This window comes from Talpa occidentalis, unplaced genomic scaffold (genome assembly GCF_014898055.3).
Source record: "Talpa occidentalis isolate TD23 unplaced genomic scaffold, MPIMG_talOcc4v2.1 talOcc4.7, whole genome shotgun sequence".
Classification (NCBI taxonomy): Eukaryota; Metazoa; Chordata; class Mammalia; order Eulipotyphla; family Talpidae; genus Talpa; species Talpa occidentalis.
This window is the reverse complement of record NW_023605083.1, coordinates 993,338-1,015,185: the sequence shown is the minus strand read 5'-3', so window position 1 is coordinate 1,015,185 and position 21,848 is coordinate 993,338. Positions and strand designations below refer to the sequence as shown.

The 21,848-nt window shown below is 67.7% G+C and overlaps 1 protein-coding gene across 1 annotated transcript in view; it reads left to right on the top strand.

Moving 5' to 3' along the window:
- NOTCH1 (notch receptor 1) overlaps positions 1-18,687 on the top strand; it is a 36,015-nt gene extending 17,328 nt beyond the window's left edge. The window contains exons 7-34 of the mRNA XM_037492196.2: positions 54-209; positions 326-511; positions 601-714; positions 1,321-1,434; positions 1,547-1,780; positions 1,868-1,978; positions 2,203-2,395; positions 3,291-3,436; positions 3,626-3,739; positions 5,157-5,276; positions 5,566-5,718; positions 6,107-6,335; positions 6,886-7,087; positions 7,576-7,729; positions 7,825-8,009; positions 8,461-8,593; positions 8,805-9,062; positions 9,146-9,258; positions 9,730-10,301; positions 10,444-10,872; positions 11,208-11,356; positions 12,005-12,221; positions 12,331-12,418; positions 12,506-12,671; positions 13,209-13,504; positions 14,521-14,668; positions 14,761-14,858; positions 15,870-18,687. Of these exons, the coding sequence (XP_037348093.1) occupies positions 54-209; positions 326-511; positions 601-714; positions 1,321-1,434; positions 1,547-1,780; positions 1,868-1,978; positions 2,203-2,395; positions 3,291-3,436; positions 3,626-3,739; positions 5,157-5,276; positions 5,566-5,718; positions 6,107-6,335; positions 6,886-7,087; positions 7,576-7,729; positions 7,825-8,009; positions 8,461-8,593; positions 8,805-9,062; positions 9,146-9,258; positions 9,730-10,301; positions 10,444-10,872; positions 11,208-11,356; positions 12,005-12,221; positions 12,331-12,418; positions 12,506-12,671; positions 13,209-13,504; positions 14,521-14,668; positions 14,761-14,858; positions 15,870-17,339 (6,548 nt within the window). The 3' untranslated portion in view covers positions 17,340-18,687. The remainder of the gene's footprint in view (positions 1-53; positions 210-325; positions 512-600; positions 715-1,320; positions 1,435-1,546; positions 1,781-1,867; positions 1,979-2,202; positions 2,396-3,290; positions 3,437-3,625; positions 3,740-5,156; positions 5,277-5,565; positions 5,719-6,106; positions 6,336-6,885; positions 7,088-7,575; positions 7,730-7,824; positions 8,010-8,460; positions 8,594-8,804; positions 9,063-9,145; positions 9,259-9,729; positions 10,302-10,443; positions 10,873-11,207; positions 11,357-12,004; positions 12,222-12,330; positions 12,419-12,505; positions 12,672-13,208; positions 13,505-14,520; positions 14,669-14,760; positions 14,859-15,869) is intronic.
- Positions 18,688-21,848: the final 3,161 nt, after the last annotated feature.

The following is a 21,848-nucleotide window of genomic DNA, read 5'->3' as shown; positions in this document are numbered from 1 at the left end:
GGAGGGTCAGTGGGCACGGGCCCGGCGGACCCACTGACCACCTGGCCCCCCAGGCCTGCTGTGCCACCTCAACGACGCCTGCATCAGCAACCCCTGCAACGAGGGCTCCAACTGCGACACGAACCCCGTCAACGGCAAGGCCATCTGCACCTGCCCCTCGGGGTACACGGGGCCCGCCTGCAGCCAGGACGTGGACGAGTGCTCACTGGGTGTGTGCGGGGCGTGGGGCGGGACCTGTTGCGGACGCCGCCCTCAGGGCCCGTCTGATGGGGACAGCGTGTTCCTGGGGGCGCCTGGACATCCGCTGACCTGTGCTGGCCCCCAGGCGCCAACCCCTGTGAGCACGCGGGCAAGTGCATCAACACGCTGGGCTCCTTCGAGTGCCAGTGCCTGCAGGGCTACGCCGGCCCGCGCTGCGAGATCGACGTCAACGAGTGTGTCTCCAGCCCCTGTCAGAACGACGCCACCTGCCTGGACCAGATCGGGGGGTTCCAGTGCATCTGCATGCCCGGTACGGCCCCCTGCACATGCAGCCCAGCGGAGCCCACACGGCAGGGCGGGCACGGCCCTGGCGGTGCCTGAGCTTCCGCTGTCCCACAGGCTACGAGGGTGTGCACTGCGAGGTGAACACGGACGAGTGCGCCAGCAGCCCCTGCCTGCAGAACGGCCGCTGCCTGGACAAGGTCAACGAGTTCCTGTGTGAATGTCCCACCGGTGGGTGCCCGAGCCCGGAGCTGGGCCTGGAGGGGCACCGGCGGGGTCCCAGGGAGAGGGCTGGGTGTGAGGACCCCCCCTCAGGGTGGATGGGGTGTTTTTACTCTGGGCGGCCTCCTCTGTCCCAGGGGTTCCCCTGGGAACAGCAGTGTGCTCTTCAGACCCCAGGGTGCTGAGCAGGGAGGAGCCAGCTGGTCCCTGGTCTCCCATCTGCCCACCACCCCCTCCCAGGGGCCTGTGGCTCATGCAATGGCCAGACCAGAGGAGCCCGGGGCTTCAAGTGGTGGGGGCTGGGGGCTGAGCCAGGAGGCCCTGGGGGTCAGAGCCCAGGGTTCCCCAAGATGGCAGTCAGCCATCCCGGACGCTGAGCTGGGAGCCCTGTTCAGAGCTAACCCAGCTGCAGCCATAGCAGGCAGAGTGTGTCTGGGGAAGGTGGGCCACACGGACAGGACGTGCCCTGGCTGGGAGGGCACTCGCCCAAGGGCAGGAGCTGAAGGGGGCGGCAAGAGAACTGGGGGCAGCTGAGCCCTGACCCAGGGCACTCCAGAAGCCCGCTTGGGTCTGGCCAGGCTGGGGCCCCTGACCCAGGCCTCTGCCCAACCGCAGGCTTCACCGGGCACCTCTGCCAGTATGACGTGGACGAGTGCGCCAGCACACCCTGCAAGAACGGCGCCAAGTGCCTGGATGGCCCCAACACCTACAGCTGCGTGTGCACCGAGGGTGCGTCCGGCCACTGCACTGGCCAGCAAGCCTCAGGGCTGGGCCGGGGAGGCGGGAGGTGCCCGAGCCGCTGCCGGGAACAGGCCACCAACGGCAACCCTGTGCTCTGCAGGCTACACGGGCCCCCACTGCGAGGTGGACATTGACGAGTGTGACCCCGACCCCTGCCACTACGGGGTCTGCCAGGACGGCGTGGCCTCCTTCACCTGCCTGTGCCAGCCCGGCTATACCGGCCACCACTGTGAGACCAACGTCAACGAGTGCCACAGCCAACCCTGCCGGCACGGCGGCACCTGCCAGGACCGTGACAACGCCTACCTCTGCCTCTGCCTCAAGGGGACCACAGGTGCCTGCGGGGGCGGGGGCGGGGGCGGGGCGGAGGCGGGGTGGCCGGCGGGGCCTCGGGGCCGGGCTGACCCCGCCGTCCCCCCAGGCCCCAACTGCGAGATCAACCTGGATGACTGCGCCAGCAGCCCCTGCGATGCGGGCACCTGTGTGGACAAGATCGACGGCTACGAGTGTGCGTGCGAGCCCGGCTACACAGGTGAGGCCCGGGGCTCCCCACCAGGTCGCCCCCCAGCACCCCACATGAGCCTCCGGCCTCGGGCTCCGTGGCCTGACCTGGCCGGCCTCACCATGTGCCACCCCGCTAGAGGGCCGGGGGCCCATTGCCGTCCGGGTATGGGGGGAAGCCCGGCTCAGCCCGTCAGAACCGGCCCCAGAGCCCCTCCTTGGCTCGGCCGAGCCTGAGCGCCCGTGCGCCCCCAGGGAGCATGTGCAGCGTCAACATCGACGAGTGCGCGGAGCAGCCCTGCCACAACGGGGGCACCTGTGAGGACGGCATCAACAGCTTCACCTGCCACTGCCCCGAGGGCTACCACGACCCCACCTGCCTGTCCGAGGTCAACGAGTGCAACAGCAACCCCTGCATCCACGGGGCCTGCCGGGACGGCCTCAATGGGTAGGGCAGCCCGCGGGGGTTGGGGGGGAGGGGGTGCTGGCGGGCCAGCAGGTGGCTCCGGAGCTCTGCAGGCAGGAAGTGCCTGCACCCTGCCTCCCCGCTGCCCCGGGTCTGGGCCAAGGAGGGGGCTTTGGGGAACCCCTAGAGAGACCACCCAGGGCCTTGGGGGGTGCTGGGGTGCCTGGCTCAGAGCCTTGGCCCCCAGGAGGGCTGGCGGTGGAGTGAGTCACTCCTGTGGTGAAACCACCGTGGAAACACCCTGGGGGGTTGAGACACTCCCGGGTGGTGAGCCCCTGGGGGGCTGGCAGGGTGGCCCCCTCCCGCGGCCCCATTCGGGGCACATCCTGTCGCGACAGCCAGTCACCTCGCAAGTAAACGTCCCGAGTCCTCAGCTCACTTTTGGCAGTTAACGGGCTCTGAGGGGGGCTCTTGGGACCCCACTCACAGCCCGGCCATCAGAGCTCTGGTGACACCCTGGGGTCGGGAGGGCGTCCCGGGTACTTCTGTGGGGCTGGGCCCAGGCTATGGGTGGCATTTTGGCCCCAGGCCCGAGGGGCCAGGGAGGTGTTGGTGGGAGATTGCCCCATGCTGGGGTCAGCGGGCAGCAAGTGGGGGTCAGAAGCCCCATAGGCCTGGGGCCCAGTGAGCTCCAGGTGGAGCCCAGCCCCCTGCAGAAGGCCTCCGGGTGGGCCTCTCAGGAATGAGCGGCCAACGGGTGGCCACGCTGGACCCCGCACTCCTGACAGTGCCCCCCTGCCTTGGCCCAGCGGCCCGGCCCAGCCCCGGGTTCTGGCATGGCAGGGACCTTGCTCCTACCCTTGAGCACCCTGGGCTGGCCGGGCCGGGCAGCGGAGGCTCCGGCCCTCGCCTGAGCTGTGTGTGGGCCCCTCTGCAGGTACAAGTGTGACTGCCACCCCGGCTGGAGCGGGGCCAACTGTGACATCAACAACAACGAGTGTGAGTCGAACCCCTGTGTGAACGGCGGCACCTGCAAGGACATGACCAGCGGCTATGTGTGCACCTGCCGGGAGGGCTTCAGCGGTGAGTGGGCGCCGGTGCCCGGGTGCCAGGGCCAGCACTGGGGTGGGCAACCCCGGGCCCAGCCCCCCTCCCCAGGTGGGCACCTGCGGCGGGTGGCACAGACCCTCGGGGCTCTCTGTCCCACCAGGAGGCAAGGCGTGGGCCCTGCCAGGCACCTGGGGTGACACTGACCACTGTCCCTCTCCCCAGGCCCCAACTGCCAAACCAACATCAACGAGTGTGGCTCCAACCCGTGTCTGAACCAGGGCACCTGCATCGACGATGTGGCCGGGTACAAGTGCAACTGCCCCCTGCCGTACACAGGTGGGCACCGGCCCGCAGGAGAGGGCCTGGGAGGGGCGTGGCCTGCAGGAGAGGGCAGGGCAGGGCTGATTGGAGTGGGCTGACCCTCTGGAGGGAAAGATCTATAGGGTTGGGCCAGCTGGGAGGGCAGGGCCTTTGGGGTCTGGGCAGTCATGGACAGGCTGGTGGGGGCCTACCTGCCTGCCCTGGACACTCCCAGGACTGCTGAGCTGTACCTGGAGACGCAGGGCCTTGTCCTGCCAGTGACAGATCAGCAGAGCACGGGACCCCTACGGTCCCGTGGGGTTTAATTAAACCCCCGGGGTTTAATGCAAGCTTGCCCCGAACTCTCGTCTTGCAGCCTCGGTGGGCGGTGAGGAGGGACCCCGCGCAGAGCCAGAGTGGGCCTGGGCTGGCGGCCTTGGTGGGCCTCCACGCTGCTGCGGGCCCCGGCGTCAGGCCACCCACTCTGTCTGCTGGCCCAGCCTGAGGGGTTCCTTTGAGGTGGCTTTGAGGTGCAGAGCGCAGGGGCGGCTCTCCTGCCGGCGTCCCAGCCTCTGCCGTCAGCCTGCTGCAGGCACGGGGCGCACCGCTGGGTGCGGGGTCAGGGAGCTCTGCCCCGGGGACACTCCGTCCCGAGCAGGCCCTGCCTGGTGGGCAGAGGACGGCCCTGCCATGGTTCCCGTGGGCATTGGCGGCCGTGGCCAGGCCAGGGCCGTGTTTCCTTGGCCCAAGCGGGGGCTCTGGATTTTCTCTCCCGTGTTGCTGAGAAGCACCCCACCCCCGCGCCTCTCCCGGGCGCACCCCAGCCCCTTTTGGACCCACTGATATGGGGCTGGAGGGCCGGTGGGGAGGAGCCGGCCCGAGCTGACCCGCTTCCCGTCCGCCTGCTTCCTGCTTTCCCTTTGCACAATTGTCGGAAACTCTGGCGAGTTTCCTGCCTGCCGGGGTCACCGTGGAAACCGATAGAAAGAAAGGCCCTGGAAAATCGCAGCAGCAGGCCCGGGAGATACTGGGCGCCGTGGACGATAACACGCTTCCGCGCTTCCCCGGGAGTCGGCCCCGCGGGCTGTAAACAGGAAAGCGCCCGAGAGCCGCAGCCCTGCAGCTCCCGGGCCCTGATAGGACACGGCCAGGCCGCACGTCCCCTGCAGCACGGCCTCCGTGGGGCGGCCCCGAGTGGGGGTACTGGCTGCCCAAGGCGCGGCCCCCAAGCGCCCCGCTCCCTGCTCCTGCGGGGTGAGGCCCCTCTTGGGGCGGGGTGTTCATCCTGGTTGGTCCTGACTCAGCCAGGGGCCCCTGGCCCCGGTCAGCGGCGCTGATGAACGCCACAGGCGCCCTCGCGCCCCAACGCCAGGCGGCCAGCAGGCCTGGCCACGAGGGCGGTCGGCCGCAAGGCCGCGCTCCCTAGTCTCACTGCACGCCCGCTTCCCCTCAGGAGCCACGTGTGAGGTGGTGCTGGCCCCCTGCGCCCCCGGCCCCTGCAGGAACGGCGGCCAGTGCCAGGAGTCCGAGGACTACGAGAGCTTCTCCTGCGTCTGCCCCGCCGGCTGGCAAGGTGAACGCTGTTCCCGCGGCCGCAGTGCCCGCCCCGAGGGGCTGGGACAGCAACGGGGTTCCGGGCACTGGGGGGCTCGGGGCAGGAGGTGAGCCAGCAGCCGCAAGGCCTGGCGGTGGGCCGGGGCCCTTCTCACCTGGACCTCTGTGGCCTGCTGGCCCACCGCGGTGAGCTGGCGAGGGAGATGCCCCCTGTTTCCGTGGCCCAGAGGACGGTCCTGGGGCCGGAGAGGCCCTGCACCCGGGGCCGGGCGAGGCTGGACGGGACTGAGCCGCCGCTCCCCACCCAGGGCAGACCTGCGAGATCGATATCAACGAGTGTGTGAAGAGCCCTTGCCGCCACGGGGCCTCCTGCCAGAACACCCACGGCGGCTACCGCTGTCACTGCCTGGCCGGCTACACGGGCCGCAACTGCGAGGCGGACATCGACGACTGCCGGCCCAGTGAGTGCCCGCGCCCTGCGGCCTGCCGCCGCCAGCCTGCCTGTCCCGGGGCCCGGGCGGGGCTCGTGGTGTGGGGCGTGGATATGGCCTTGCCAGTCCTCATGCCCGGGAGACCAAGCCCTGGGTCTGCTCAGCCGGGCCGGCCCGGGGCCTGACCCAGGTGCTGCAGGCAGTGGGGCCATTGTGGCGGGCCCGGCGTGGACCCTGCCTGCCCAGCAGCTCCCCCTGCCACGCAGCAAAGCCCCGAGTCTCGTCTGGGTCGCCCAGCGGTCAGGGAGGACTGACCCACCCCTGCTTGACGACTCCCCTGCCCTGCAGCCTTGGGGCAGAGCATGGAGACAGCCGGGCAGCGGGGCTGCCTCTCAGGCCTGCCCTCCTGTCTCCCCAGACCCTTGCCACAACGGAGGCTCCTGCACGGACGGCATCAACACTGCCTTCTGCGACTGCCTGCCCGGCTTCCAGGGGCCCTTCTGTGAGGAAGACATCAACGAATGTGCCAGCAGCCCCTGCCGCAACGGCGCCAACTGCACCGACTGCGTGGACAGCTACACCTGCACCTGCCCCCCCGGCTTCAGCGGCATCCACTGCGAGAACAACACGCCAGACTGCACGGAGAGGTGTGTGCGCGCGCTTGCTGCAGGGCCCCGGCCTGGCCAGTCAGGAGCGGCCACCCCAGGGCTGGTTCCTGGCCCGCCCAGCAGGCGCCCACGCCCTCAGCACTGGCCCAGTGGGGTCAGGGGCCCTTCTGCAAGGGCCACTGTCTGCCGCCCACTGTGACTCACAGCCAGGAAAGCTGGTCCCTTCTCCTGAGAACCGGCCTGTGCCCTAGCAGAAAACAGGGTCTTTCAAACTCACCTTACATGGTTTTTGCCTTGGTTGCCAGGAAGCTCAGCCAAGAAATAGTCACTCTTGTCCCTAGTTTCTTCGTCATTTTTATCTTCATCGCCGTGTACCTGTGTGCGTGATAAAGCTTTATCGGGGGGAGTTCCCGAGAAGACAGAACAAGGGATGGGGACGTGGTGCTAGTCAGGCCCCAGCCCTGTGGGGGGGCCTCCCCGAGCTGCGCCCAGCCCATCTGGCATTCAGTTTGAGTCGAGAGGGTCATGTCTGTGTGGAGGCCCCTCTGGGGCCTGTCCTGCCCACTCACCCCACCTCCGGCTCCCTCAGCTCCTGCTTCAATGGTGGCACCTGTGTGGACGGCATCAACGCCTTTACCTGTCTGTGTCCACCCGGCTTCACGGGCAGCTACTGCCAGCACGACGTCAATGAGTGTGACTCTCGGCCCTGCCTGCATGGCGGCACCTGCCAGGACAGTTACGGCACCTACAGATGCACCTGTGCCCAGGGCTACACCGGCCTCAACTGCCAGGTGAAAGATCGCTGCGGGGCCCAGAGGAGGGGCCGCAGACCCACAGCTTATGGGGACACCTTCCGCTACCAGCTCGGGGGCTGTCCCATGCCAGGGGTTGCTGGTGGGTGGAGAGCCGCCCAGGGCAGTGGCCTTGTGGCAGGGCCCTGAGGTCTGGATCCCCAGCCCTGGCCATGCTCAAGGTCCAGGGTTTATGGAGTGAGAGCGAGAGCTAGTCTTTGGGGGAGCCGGCTGAAAACCAACGTCCCACTGACCAGTACACAGGACCGTCGGGGCGGCTTCATTGAAGATCTCTGCCTGAAATGTCAGTTAGACAAAGTTGTAAAGGTTTTTATTTCTGGTGGGAAACCTTCCTTCAAGGAATGTCGGCAAAGGGGCCCTGCCCTGGGCTGGCTCCCTCTGGGCAGCGAGGCTGTCCGCAGGCAGAGTCCGTACTGGGGGGTGCTGGGGGGCAGCCAGGGTGACCGCCTGTCCGCCCACCCTCCCAGAACCTTGTGCGCTGGTGCGACTCCTCGCCCTGCAAGAACGGGGGCAAGTGCTGGCAGACCAACACCCAGTACCGCTGCGAGTGCCACAGCGGCTGGACCGGCCTCTACTGCGATGTGCCCAGCGTGTCCTGCGAGGTGGCCGCACGACGCCAAGGTGACTGCCCCGTCCCTGCCAGCCCAGGCTTCCCCGGGTTCTCCAGGTGGGCCTCCTGGAGGAGCGGGCCTCACTCTCTCCCGCCGTGCCTGTAGGTGTGAACGTGACCCACCTGTGCCGGAATGGAGGGCTCTGCGTGGACACCGGGAACACTCACCACTGCCGCTGCCAAACAGGCTACACGGGCAGCTACTGTGAGGACCAGGTGGACGAGTGCTCGCCCAGCCCCTGCCAGAACGGCGCCACCTGCACTGACTACCCCGGTGGCTACTCCTGCGAGGTGCGGGCATGTCCATGCATGTGGGCCCCGGGCGGGGAGCCGGTGCAGCAAGGAGCCCCAGCAGATGCGTGCACTGTGCAGCCCCATTCCTAAATGGCAATCAGGGAAGACTGCCTGGAGGGGTTGTTATGGGTAGGGGAAGCCTCGGGGAGAAGGACTACTGAGAAGTCAGATAGGTCTTCCCCTCCCCCAGATTGTGTCTGTGCTCAGCTGACACCTGCCCTGAGGCCCCCACCTCTGTGCATACAGGACAAGGTCCAGCCCCCACTGTTCTGGGCAGTGATTCTTAGCTTATCAGGCCTTCCCTGAGGTGGGCCAGGCAGGGGCCTCTCCTGGTCAGCCAGGCATGAGGTCCCAGGGCTTCCTGGACTAGGAGCAGCTTGGGTGACTGCGCCCCGTGCCGAGGGGTCGGTGCCCCCGCCGCCCTCTGAGCCGTGGCTGTCACCGACAGTGCGTGGCCGGCTACCACGGGGTCAACTGCTCCGAGGAGATCAACGAGTGTCTGTCCCGCCCGTGCCAGCACGGCGGCACCTGCATTGACCTCACCAACACCTACAAGTGTTCCTGTCCCCGGGGCACACAGGGTAAGGGCAGGGATGGAGCAAAGCAGCAGTTCAGTCGCCTTCGATGCAGAGGGTCCCAACTGGGGGCTGACCAAAGGGCGGGGCCGGCGGGCCACGGCACGAGTGAGCGGGCTTGCCAGTCGGTGGCCGGCGCCCAGGCCTTCCTGGCTCCAGGGCCTGGCCTGAGCGTGGTCCGGGGGCCACCCAGCTCACGCACGGTGCCGGCCCGCAGGTGTGCACTGTGAGATCAACGTGGATGACTGCAGCCCGCCCATAGACCCCATCTCCCGGGGCCCCAAGTGCTTCAACAACGGCACCTGCGTGGACCAAGTGGGCGGCTACAGCTGCGCCTGCCCACCGGGCTTCGTGGGTGAGCGCTGCGAGGGCGACGTGAACGAGTGTCTGTCCAACCCCTGCGACGCCCGGGGCACCCAGAACTGCGTGCAGCGTGTCAATGACTTCCACTGCGAGTGCCGGGCCGGCCACACCGGTGGGTGCTGCAGGGGCGGCGGCGGGGGCGGGGCTGGTGCCTGCACCCACCCCCATGCTGCTCACACCCACTCTCACCCCCAGGCCGCCGCTGCGAGTCGGTCATCAACGGCTGCAAGGGCCAACCCTGCAGGAACGGGGGCACGTGCGCGGTGGCCTCCAACACTGCCCGCGGGTTCATCTGCAAGTGCCCGGCGGTAGGTGGCCAGGGGCAGACGGGCTCCCTGTGGAGGGCGTCCCCACCACTTGGCACCGCTGGCCTGGCCTGCGGCTCCCTGCCCAGGCACAGTGAGCCGTCCTGGCCCCGGACTGGCCGTCCCCACCCACGGGCAGGCCTGAGGCTCCTTGAGGACCTGTTCTTTACCTCATGAGATTTTTGAGCAGCTTCAGACCCACGAGAAAGCTGCAGAGAGCAGGGTTCTCCTGGCCCCTTCCCCGTCCTTCAGCGTCCCTCACCCAGTGGTCACGTGCCCAGGGGCTCGCCCCGGGATGGCCCCTGCAGTGGGTCCTCGGCCCCAGGGCCCAGCACCGAGCTGGATGGGCTCTCGGCCCCCATCCCTGTCCTGCGCCCCCCCCCCCAGCCGTGCTCTTTGCCATGGAGAAAGTCTTTAGAGAGGGCCGGGGTGGCAGGCAGGGGTCACGGCGCCTGACCCCCACGCTCCCCGCAGGGCTTCGAGGGCGCCACCTGCGAGAACGACGCGCGCACCTGCGGCAGCCGGCGCTGCCTCAACGGCGGCACCTGCATCTCGGGCCCGCGCAGCCCCACCTGCCTGTGCCTGGGCGCCTTCACGGGGCCCGAGTGCCAGTTCCCCGCCAGCAGCCCCTGCGTGGGCGGCAACCCCTGCTACAACCAGGGCAGCTGCGAGCCCACGACCGAGAGCCCCTTCTACCGCTGCCTGTGCCCCCCCAAATTCAACGGGCTGCTGTGCCACATCCTGGACTACAGCTTCGGCGGCGGCGCTGGGCGTGACATCCCCCCGCCGCAGATCGAGGAGGCCTGCGAGCTGCCGGGGTGCCGCGAGGAGGCGGGCAACAAGGCGTGCAGCCTGCGCTGCAACAACCACGCGTGCGGCTGGGACGGCGGCGACTGCTCGCTCAACTTCAACGACCCCTGGCAGAACTGCTCGCAGTCCCTGCAGTGCTGGAAGTACTTCAGCGACGGCCGCTGCGACAGCCAGTGCAACTCGGCCGGCTGCCTGTTCGATGGCTTCGACTGCCAGCACGCGGAGGGCCAGTGCAAGTGAGGCGGGGTGGGGCGCGGGGGGCGGGGGGCCGCCAGGGGAGCGGGGCGGTCCTCCCGGGCGGGCGGCCCAGGGCACCCCCGGGGGCTGGCTCCCCGGGGCCTCCCGACCCAGGCCTGAGCCGCCCGCGCCCCCCCGCAGCCCCCTGTACGACCAGTACTGCAAGGACCACTTCAGCGACGGGCACTGCGACCAGGGCTGCAACAGCGCCGAGTGCGAGTGGGACGGGCTGGACTGCGCGGAGCACGTGCCCGAGCGGCGGGCGGCCGGCACGCTGGTGCTGGTGGTGCTCATGCCGCCCGAGCAGCTGCGCAACGACTCCTTCCGCTTCCTGCGCGAGCTCAGCCGCCTGCTGCACACCAACGTGGTCTTCAAGCGCGATGCCAGCGGCCAGCAGATGATCTTCCCCTACTACGGCCGCGAGGAGGAGCTGCGCAAACACCCCATCAAGCGCTCACTGGACGGCTGGGCCGCGCCGGGCGCCCTCCTGGGCCAGGTGAAGGCCGCGCTGCTCCCGGGCGCCGGGGGTGTACGCCAGCGCCGCGAGCTGGACCCCATGGACATCCGCGGGTGAGAGCGCCACCGATGGCAGCCGGGCCCCCCCGCACAGGTCCCCCCGGGTGGGGGCAGCGCCCCCCAATGATGGTAAAGGTGCCGCCGGCTGACAGGACCACACAGGCCAGGGGCAGTCATGCCCTTACCCCTACCCCCACAGCCCACCCCTGGGGCTGCCCCGAGGTCTCTCCCCCATGAGGACAGGCGTGAGGGCAGCCGGGGAGGATGCAGCCAGGGTGTCTGTGACGCTGCCGCCTGGCGTGCTGGGAGGGCCCTGCTGTCTGAGGACCTCGGGGCGCCCCATGGGGTGCTGCCACAGGGGCCGCGCCCCTGACCCGCTTCCTCCCCAGGTCCATCGTCTACCTGGAGATCGACAACCGGCAGTGCGTGCAGTCGTCCTCCCAGTGCTTCCAGAGCACCACGGACGTGGCGGCCTTCCTGGGGGCGCTGGCCTCGCTCGGCAGCCTCAACATCCCCTACAAGATCGAGGCCGTGCAGAGTGAGTGCCTCCTGCCTCCCCGGGGCCGTTGGCTTGCGCTCAGGAGGATTCCGCCTGGGGGGTCGCGTGTCCCGGTTACCCCCCTATGCCCCTGCCACCCGTGCGTGAGCACATGCCTTCCAGATTCGGAAGCGGGGTTCTGGAATTTTCTGCCTGGCACACGCTCCCTCCCCATAACGACAGCTGTTGGGGGCAGAACACATCCCCCGGAAAGTGGGAGTCTTCTCTCCCCACTCTCCCCCCGATCTGTCTTTGTTGGGTATTATTTCAAAATCATTACGGCTTTTTAAAAAAAGAGAGAGAGAGAAGAATTGATCGGTGTCATGTGAAGTGTTGAAGTTTGTATCTCGAAAATCCCCGTAAATCCTTTGTCTTAACGGCTCAATGTGAGCGCAGCGATTTGAAGTTGCCTAATCCTCCTCCCTTAAAGGAGAAAAAAGTGGAAGCGTCTCCAGATAGAGTCGGGCTGGTGCAGGAGAGAATTTAGCGATAGTTTGCAATTCTGATTAATCGCGTAGAAAATGACCTTATTTTGGGGGGTGGGACGGAGGAGAGCGGGTGAGCAGGCTCCCGGCCCCGCCGCCAGTCCACTGCCCCCGGCCGCCGGCCTGCCGCGTCGCCGCGCTGACCGCCCGCGCCCGCCCGCAGGCGAGACGGTGGAGCCGCCCCCGCCCCCGCAGCTGCACTTGATGTACGTGGCCGTGGCCGCCTTCGTGCTGCTCTTCTTCGTGGGCTGCGGGGTGCTTCTGTCCCGCAAGCGCCGGCGGCAGCATGGCCAGCTCTGGTTCCCCGAGGGCTTCAAGGTGTCGGAGGCCAGCAAGAAGAAGCGGCGGGAGCCCCTCGGCGAGGACTCCGTGGGCCTCAAGTTAGTGGGCGCTGCTGCGGCTTGGGGGCTGGGGGCGGCGGGGTCCCGCCGGGCAGGCAGGGAGCGGGCGGGGGCGGCGGGCTGCCCTGCTCAGCCGCGCTCCCCCCAGGCCGCTGAAGAACGCCTCGGACGGCGCCCTCATGGATGACAACCAGAACGAGTGGGGGGACGAGGATCTGGAGACCAAGAAGTTCCGGGTGAGTCCGGGGCCCCAGGGCTCCCCAGGGCATGCCTGCGCTCCCTCCGGGGCCTGCGTGACGTGGTCTCTGCTCCCCCTTCCTCAGTTCGAGGAGCCGGTGGTTCTCCCTGACCTGGACGACCAGACAGACCACCGGCAGTGGACGCAGCAGCACCTGGACGCCGCCGACCTACGCGTGTCGGCCATGGCCCCCACGCCCCCCCAGGGCGAGGCAGACGCTGACTGCATGGACGTCAACGTCCGGGGGCCAGGTGGGTGCTGCTGGCCGCCCGCCCGGGGGCCCATCTGCAGCCAGGGGCCCGCCCGCGGCCTGGGCCTCCTGGGGCTGTGGCCACCGCTCCTCCCCCAGCCCCAGGGTCCGTATTCTGGAAGCTCCGCATCAGGGGCCAGGTGCTCCTCGGTCCTCAGGGTGCTTCTCGTCTCCAGCCAGTGGCGACGCTGGGTTGTCCCCCACCTTAGCTGATGTCCTCTGGGGGGGCTCCAAGTTGCTCTGCCTGGAAATTAATTTTCCTAAACGCTTCTGCTGGAGCATCCAGTGTTGAGCTGCTGCGCCTTCTCCGCCTTGCCTCCTCCTGCTGGGGGGCAGCGGCAGTCGCAGGCAGATCAGAACACACGGTGGCTGGGGTCTCCGCTCCCCCTCACAGCCAGCGCCCAAGGGCTGTGTCCCCCAAGGAACGGAGGTCCCCGTGGCCCCGGTGGCGTGACTGGGGTGTGCCCCCCCCCCGGACTGTGTCACAGACCCGAGGCCCTGCAGGGCGGCCGCCTGACCAAGCCCCCGCTCGTTGCAGACGGCTTCACGCCCCTCATGATCGCCTCCTGCAGCGGGGGAGGCCTGGAGACGGGCAACAGCGAGGAGGAGGAGGACGGCCCCGCGGTCATCGCGGACTTCATCTACCAGGGCGCCAGCCTGCACAGCCAGACGGACCGCACCGGCGAGACCGCCCTGCACCTGGCCGCCCGCTACTCGCGCTCCGACGCGGCCAAGCGCCTGCTGGAGGCCAGCGCCGACGCCAACATCCAGGACAACATGGGGCGGACCCCGCTGCACGCGGCCGTGTCCGCCGACGCACAGGGCGTCTTCCAGGTGGGCCGCGGCCGCGCGCTGACCACTCCCAGCCAAGCCGGCACCCCGGCCGTGGGCCCAGCACAGCCTGAGCGGGGCTGCAGTGTCCCTTCATCCCGACCCTCTGGGGGCGCCTGAGTGGTGAGGCCGGAGAGTCCCCACCCCATGGTGTCTTTCCGGGGAGCCAGGCCTGGGGCATCCGGCAGGGGGCTCGGAGACCTGTGGGGTGAGAGGGCCTGTCCGCTGAGGCAGCCCCTCCCCCGCCAGCCTTGCTGCAGGCGTCGCCTGTGGCGGTGAGCAGGAGGGCTTAGGGGCTACGCTGCTGTGCGCCTGGGGCTCCAGCCTTGCCGGGAGCCCACGACCAGAGTGGATTTAGGGATTTGGGTCCCGGATCTCTGGGGAGCACCCCCGACAAGGCTTCTTTTACTCGCTGGCCACCAGCCGCCCCACGCGTGCGAGCCCTGGCGCCCCCACCCTGTACAGCAGGAGGGACTCGCGTCCAGGGACGCCTCTGAGCTTTCAGGGTAACCAATTACGTGGCCTTCCCAGGAAAATAAGAAGCTGGGTCAGAGAGGCTCCTGGACAGCCCCTGGGCCAGCGCTTCTTCCCCGAGGCCGTTCTGGCTCGTAGAGCCCCCGATTCCCACCAGCCCTTTGCAGGAACCGGGCCTGGCCTGCGTGGCACTGGCCACCAGCCCGCTCACTGGCCATTCCCAGGGCACTGCTGCCCCCTAGGCTGCCCTCCTGTGCGCTCACCTGGGTAGACTCCCACCTTGGGACCCCAGCACAGACCTCCCAGCCTCCATCCCCACCTTGCCCCCTGGGGTCCACAGTGGGGGACAGATGGCCCCCAGCGGGTTCCATGAGGCTCACACGGTCCCCACGGGCTGGCCTGGGCTCTGACCTGGGCCCCCTGGCACCTGCCCTGGGGCCCCTGGTCTTGCGGGACCATTCAGATGCCAGGTCTGCAGGGATTGGCCCCGGGTGTTGGTTCCAGCCCAGGTCCGGCTTGCCACCCTGGTCCTTCCCTGTCCCTAGATCCTCATCCGGAACCGGGCCACGGACCTGGATGCCCGCATGCATGATGGCACGACGCCACTGATCCTGGCCGCCCGCCTGGCCGTGGAGGGCATGCTAGAGGACCTCATCAGCGCGCACGCCGATGTGAATGCTGTGGATGACCTGGGTAAGGGTGCCAGCCCAGGGCACTGGTGGCACCCCCGCCCCCACCGATGTGCTGCCTCCCCACCCCCACCAACCGCCTTTGCTCCCCACCAGGCAAGTCCGCCCTGCACTGGGCCGCCGCCGTGAACAACGTGGAGGCCGCTGTCGTGCTGCTGAAGAACGGGGCCAACAAGGACATGCAGAACAACAAGGTGGGTGGGGCAGGGGCGCTGACATGGCCGCTCCTGGCCCGGGTGTCCTGCCTGTGACCTGGGGGTGTCCTGACCACCAGCGGGCGAGACCTGCCCAGCTTGTAGCCCAGTCCTCAGCTCAGCGCCTGGTGTGCGTTGACACTCGCCCCCTCCACCTGTCGCTGCGCCCTCTGGGCCCGGCTGCCCTGGAGCGGCTGTGCCTCCCGGTGGGGCCCAGGGAACCTGTCACTGTACCTGGGCCTCACCTTCTCGCCTTGACCGTCACTGGACAGGGTGGGGTGGCCCAGGGGCACAGAGTTGGCCAGTGTCTAGGGGTTAGTCCCCCAGATGTAAACATGACCGGCCCCACCATGTGGCCTGTCCCCGGCCTTGGGGTTCCCTAAGGCTTCGGAAGCTGCTCAAGCTGCCTGACCACCCCACCTCCTGAGCCCCTCTGGGTTCTTCTGATTGTAGAAATGCAGGCACCCCCCCTCCAGGCCCTCACCCCACTCCCAGAGTGTCTGGCTCACTCCTGTGTGGGTGAGCGCGGCAGGCGGTGGGCACTAGGGGGCGCTCCCGAGCGCCTGGCGTGCATTGGGGGGCCCTCAGGGACTCCCAGCTTCCAGGAGGGTTGGTGGCGGAGTCTGTGCCTGGACTGCCGCCACCGGGGCTCCCCCACGCAGCAGCCTTGGGGACAGACAGGACTGAGGTGGAGTCACTTGGGGACCGACTGGACAGGGCACCTCCAGATGGCTGAGATCGCTGGGTGCTGCACCCCTGCGTCCCGCGGGAAGGACCGGGCCGCGTGGCACTGGGTGCTCAGTGGCGACTGTGACCCCTGCCAAGCTGGAGCCTGCTGACCCAGCAGGTCTCACACCGTCTCTGCGGTCGGCCTCGAAAGCCACTTAGGGCTTTGTCTGAGAGCCCGGGCCAGGTGTGGGTGGCGCCGGGGAGGCAGGAGGTGGAGCGCCCTGCGGGTCAGAGAGCTGGTGCCGCAAGGGTGGCGCCTCACCCGCCCGCGCCCACCCCCAGGAGGAGACACCTCTGTTCCTGGCTGCCCGGGAGGGCAGCTACGAGACCGCCAAGGTGCTCCTGGACCACTTCGCCAACCGTGACATCACGGACCACATGGACCGCCTGCCACGCGACATCGCCCAGGAGCGCATGCACCACGACATCGTGCGGCTGCTCGACGAGTACAGCCTAGTGCGCAGCCCCCCGCTGCATGGCCCTGCCCTGGCTGGTGCGCCTACTCTGTCGCCCCCGCTCTGCTCGCCCAACGGCTACCTGGGCAACCTCAAGCCGACCGTGCAGGGCAAGAAGGCCCGGAAGCCCAGCACCAAGGGCCTGGCCTGCAGCGGCAAGGACGCCAAGGACCTCAAAGCACGAAGGAAGAAGTCGCAGGACGGCAAGGGCTGCCTGCTGGACAGCTCAAGCGTGCTGTCCCCCGTGGACTCCCTCGAGTCACCTCATGGCTACCTGTCAGATGTGGCCTCGCCGCCCCTCCTGCCTTCCCCGTTCCAGCCGTCTCCGTCCATGCCTCTCAACCACCTGCCCGGCATGCCCGATGTCCACCTGGGCGTCAGCCATCTGAGCGTGGCGGCCAAGCCCGATATGGCCGCGCTGGGCGGGAGCGGCCGGCTGGCCTTCGAGGCGGGGCCGCCACGCCTGTCCCACCTGCCTGTGGCCTCTGGCACCAGCACAGTTCTGGGCCCAGGTGCTGGTGCCGTGAATTTCACCGTGGGGGGCACCACGGGCTTGAATGGCCAGTGCGAGTGGCTGTCCCGCCTGCAGAACGGCCTGGTGCCCGGCCAGTACAACCCGCTGCGAGGGGGTGTGGCGCCCGGCACCTTGGGGGCGCAGGGCCCGGCACTCCAGCACGGCATGATGGGCCCGCTGCATGGCGGCCTGTCGGCCCCCGCCCTGTCTCAGATGATGAGCTACCAGCCCCTGCCTGGCACGCGGCTGGCTGCCCAGCCTCACCTGGTGCAGACCCAGCAGCTTCAGCAGGTGCAGCAGCAGCAGCAGCAGCCCGGCTTACAGATGCAGCCACCGAGCATGCAGCCACCGCCCCCGCCCCCGCCGCACCTCGGCGCGGGCTCGGCCACCGGCGGTCACCTGGGCCGGAGCTTCCTGGGCGGGGAGCCCAGCCAGGCAGACGTGCCACCCCTGGGCCCCGGCAGCCTGGCCCACACGGCCCTGCCGCAGGACAGCCAGGCCCTGCCCACGTCGCTGCCCTCCTCCCTGGCTCCGCCCATGGCCGCCTCCCAGTTCCTGACCCCACCGTCCCAGCACAGCCACGCCTCCTCGCCGGCAGAGCACACCCCCAGCCACGCGCTGCAGGTGCCTGAGCACCCCTTCCTCACCCCGTCCCCCGAGTCCCCCGACCAGTGGTCCAGCTCCTCGCCGCGCTCCAACATCTCCGACTGGTCCGAGGGCATCTCCAGCCCGCCCACCAGCCTGCCGGCCCAGGCGGCCCGCCTCCCCGAGGCCTTCCAGTAGCCGGCGCCCGGAGCTTCGCCCTTTTTGTTTTTTTAAGAAACATGTTTTTATACAAAAAAGACAATTTTTTTTAGTATTTATTTATGTACTTTCATTTTACATGGAAACACTGCCTTTTTATTTATATGTCCTGTTTTCTATGGCACCAGGTGGAGCCTTTATCTGTTCCAAGAAAATTAACTAGTTCTCAGCCGTGATTTTCCTACTTAGGATAAAGATTTTACTTATTTGTAAAATATAAGCAAAGATTCATGATTTATAAATGCCATTTATTTATTGATTTCTTTTTCAAAATCCAAAAAGAAGTGAAGTTGGAGGTTTGAACCAGCGTGATCCAAAAAGCCCTCGGGGTGCCTGGCTGCTGGAGCCCCGCCCCCAGCGCCCCAACCCTCCGCTCCCCCAGAACGGGCCGCCCCGGCCCTGGGCGCGTGGCTTCACTTGCATCTACAATAGGAGGGTGAGATGATGTGGTCTGTACTCCTGCGTTTTTCTGCGATTTCTTGAAAACGTGCCGGTCAGGATGTGCGCTGGGGAGCCCGGGGCAGGCCTCCCGGGCCGCTCATGAATCTTTGTCCAGGCTCAGTATTAAGTGTCCCGTCGGCCTTGCACGTTCCTGCTCCTTCTGGAGGCGCCTGGGCCTCGGCCCTCGCCCGCTTGCTGGTTCAGCATCATGCAGAGGCTGCGCGCGCCCCACGCGGGACTCCGTTTGGAGCACCGCGCCCTCCTCGGGGAGCACTGCCCGAGCCGACGGGAGGCCCCGCGCCTCGGCTGGGTCCGCGCTGTCCGGGGCCCGCGGAAGACGACTGGCCCGGGGCTGGCGGGCGCTGGTTTTAGGGGACACGAGCAGAGCCCCCTGCGTGGAGCCTTGGGAAGTAAAGACTGTGTCCGGCCTCAGGCGTGGCGAGGTGGGGCGCTGGGGGCCTGTTTTCAGGCCAACCCTCCCGCTGTAGGGGGGTGCTGGCCTGGGGAGGAGCAGATTCTTGCAATATCCAGTATAAGCCCATGGCAGAATTAATGTCTGTAAATACATTTTTAAAGGTGGATTTTGTTTAAAAAATCTGAATGAACACGTCTGTCCTGCTCGGCCCCGGCCCGCCCACCGAGTGGCCGTGTTGCCCGCCCCGCCCCCTGTGCGGCTTCTCCAGCCTGGCACCCTGCTGGGCAGGACCGGACAACCCAAGACGTGATTCTTACTGTGTTTTATAAAATAGAGTGTAGTTTACAGAAAAAAACTTTTTTAAAAAGTTGTCTACATGCAAAACTGTAGATGATGAAAATGATGTATTTTTTTTCATCTTTTTTTGTTAACTGATTTGCAATAAAAGTGACGCTGACCGTCATCCAGACTCTGCTGACCTTGGCTGTGGCCCTGGCTCACTTGGGGGGCAGCAGCGGGTGACCCTGCTTCTGGGAGGGGTGCGGGGAGGGCGGCCGGCTGGGCCCTCAGGGCCGGGGCTTCCTCTTCCGTGCGCGGGGGTGGGGCAGAGCAGCTCAGTCCCTGCCATGCGGAGCGATGGGGCCGCCAGGAGCACCTGCCCAGAAGCCGCGGTCGTCCCAGCTGGGGTGGGTGCGGGGATCCTGCCACGAGGAGGTGGGCCCGGAGGCCCCAGTGGGGCGTGAAGACACTGTCTGAGAAGGGGCAACTTAGGGGTCGACAGAGCAAGTCCCCGGGTTCCGTGGGCCTTAAGGGGTGCTGGCCAGCAGCACCATGTGAGTGGGAGTGTGGAGCCGGGCAGCCCGGGGCCTGTCGGAGCCTTCATTTGGCCTGCACCTGCCCCTCCACCCAGGGAGCCCTGCCCAGCTCCTGCAAGGCCCACCCCGGCCCCAGCATTCAGATGGATGGTGCAGTGGGGCCTGGCCTGGCGAGCCCAGGTGAGCCCCAGTTTCCTCACCCGGTCTGGGCGCACGCCCCACCCGCAGGGCACGAAGCGGGGTGGTGGGGGCATGCTCCGTCTGCTGTGGCCATGGGGCTCAGCAGACCACGGATGGTGTTTGCTGCCAGCCCCATGCAGGGGCCCTGGACGCCGCTGCAGGAGAGCACTGTCCACTGACGGGCCAGCTGGGGGCCTCACGTGCTCCCACTGTGGTGAGTGCCCCAGGGCAGGGCCCAGTGCTCTGCCTTGTGAAATCATCAGCCCAAACTAGGGTCTAGCTGGCCCCCAGGGCCCAAGAGCCAGGGTGCCCGGTGAAGAGGCCTGTCGGGGAGGTGGCAGGATTGGGCAGTCTGGGGTCAGGAAAAGGTCCTTCGCACTGAGATGCTGGGGTGCCTGGTCTGCAGGGGGCAGTGCCCACCGCGGTTCCCAAACCACCCGCCCTTTCTGCAGCGAAGGCTGGGGGCATTGACCCCACTGCAGAGATGAGGACGGAGAGCATGGCTGTTGGGCCAGCCGCACCCCCCACCCTGATGTGGACGGGAGGCAGGCTAGGGGAGCGGCAGGGCACCGCGGGGTGTCCCCCATCCCCTGCCGGCACGGACCCGCCAAGCCTTTCGGGGGCAGCGCCCCTGACCCGAGCACGTGTCCCGTGGCCTTGCAACCGCCTTCACCACCTACTTGGGCATTTTTCATTGAAAAAAGCAGCCCTTTGCATGTCACCTGAGGTGAGTTGCTCCTTCTCTACCCACCGCTTCCTCACCTGTGGCATTCTCCCCACCGCACCTGCCGAGGACCTCGACGGGTGCCGGGGACAGGTGTTCCCTGAAGCCAGTTTGCGCGCCTCTTTATCAAAAGCTGAGGGGGGCCGCTGAGCTGAGCTTGGAAAATGAAGGGGCCTGTGGCTCTCACCAACTTCAACTTTCGGGGGCCACTGATGGGGCGACCTCAGGGTCCAGAGGTGACTACTCAACGCGGGCAGCTGAGACCCCCTCCCGCTGCGTTGGGGCCAGGTCCCGGGCCAGCCCGGGGTGTCGGGGCTGCGTGGAAGGCGCTGCCCGGACTCTGCCGCCCCCTGCTGGCCGCGCCCGCCAGTGCCCGCGCGCGCAGGGCTTGTGTGTGTGTCGTGCCCCCCCCCCTTGCTCCAGCAGGCGAGGCTGGGGTCGGCCAGGTCTGGCCCCAGGGAGTGCTCGCGGCCACACCCCCCCAGTGTTATTCCCCGGGTGTTCAGACGCAGAACTGAGGCTCAAAGAGGAAGGAGACTTCGCTGGTTCACCCACTGCGTGAGAACCCTGGTCCATGTTCTCCAAGAGTTTGAGGGGTCACCTCCCCTGGGTCGACCCAGAGGGCCCCTAAAGCCTGTCGCCCAGCCCATCACTTTTCAAACTGGAAACTGGTGCCCAGGGAGGGACTTGCCAAGGTCACACTGTCAGGAATTAGTGCTGCGGCCAGCCTGGCACTTGGCAGCCTGTGGGTGCCGGGAGCCTCCCGCCTCCGCCCGGCCCTTCCTCTGCCCAGTTCACAGCCCCCGCCTCTGAGTCCACTGCCGCGTCAGGGCTCGCCGCCTGTGCTGCCCGACCCCGAGCTGCTGTGCCAGCCCCGGGGACACCACGGGCAAGGAGAGCTATGTCCTGCCCCGAGGGCCTTCGGGACTCAGCTCTCCCCAGTGTGCTGGTCCCCGCCGCCCACTGCGACTTCGGGGGGCCCCAGGCCGCCGCTGGGCTCTCAGCTTTCCCCGTGCCTGGCCAGAGAGCCGGGGAGACCAACCCACGAGGCCGTGACGGAACAGGCCCCCAGGACCTCGCCCACTCTCAGGATCAGGCGCCAGAGTCCCGGCAGCTGGGCCCGCAGCGCCCTCACCACCTCGCCGGCCCCGCCCACCTCCTGCCCCCCCACCATGGAAATTTCATTTGCTTCAGCTGGAGCCCTCGTTGGCATTCTGCCTCCACCCCGCACCCCAGCAGGTGGTCTGCGCTGCAGTGCCCACGCTCCCTCAAGGATGGCGGCCCGGGCCCGCCACGCCCCAGCCGCAGTGGTGCAGGGCCCGTGGGGCAGCACCGGCATCCGCTGTCTTGGGGAGGGTGTCGGGCTGGCCTGGGGCCTGCGCCTGCCCGGGGCCATGCCTGCTTCTCCCGGGCCGTGTGGGTGTGCGGTGGGCGTCTGCACGTACTGCCTGCTCCGTCCCCGCCACGCATCACCTCACTGCCTCAGGACCCGGCTCAGTGAACACTCAGGAGACCCCAGGTACACCATACTGGCTCGTGTGAAGAAAGGGCGGCCTGGGGGCGTTTCTCGGGCCCAGCCCCTCGGCACTTGGCCTGCATGTAGATTGCTCCCCTCCACCCAGGGCCCTGGGGCAGCTCTGCTGGGGGGAACACTTCTAACCCCGGGCTGTACACACCTCCTCACACCTGATCTGATTGCACACCCACAGACGCCCTCACCGGCAGGGCCCAGGGCCCAGAGAACATCCCGGCCTTTGCACCTGCTTTCTCGCAATGGCGCAGACGTCTGCCACTTCCTCTCCAACCACTCAGTCCTCCCATCCAGGAAGACCTTCAGTCCAGCTCTTCCCACCTCTGAGGCCCTAACGCTCATTTTGCTGGACTACTCCATGCGCTGTATCTTCCGGAAGCTG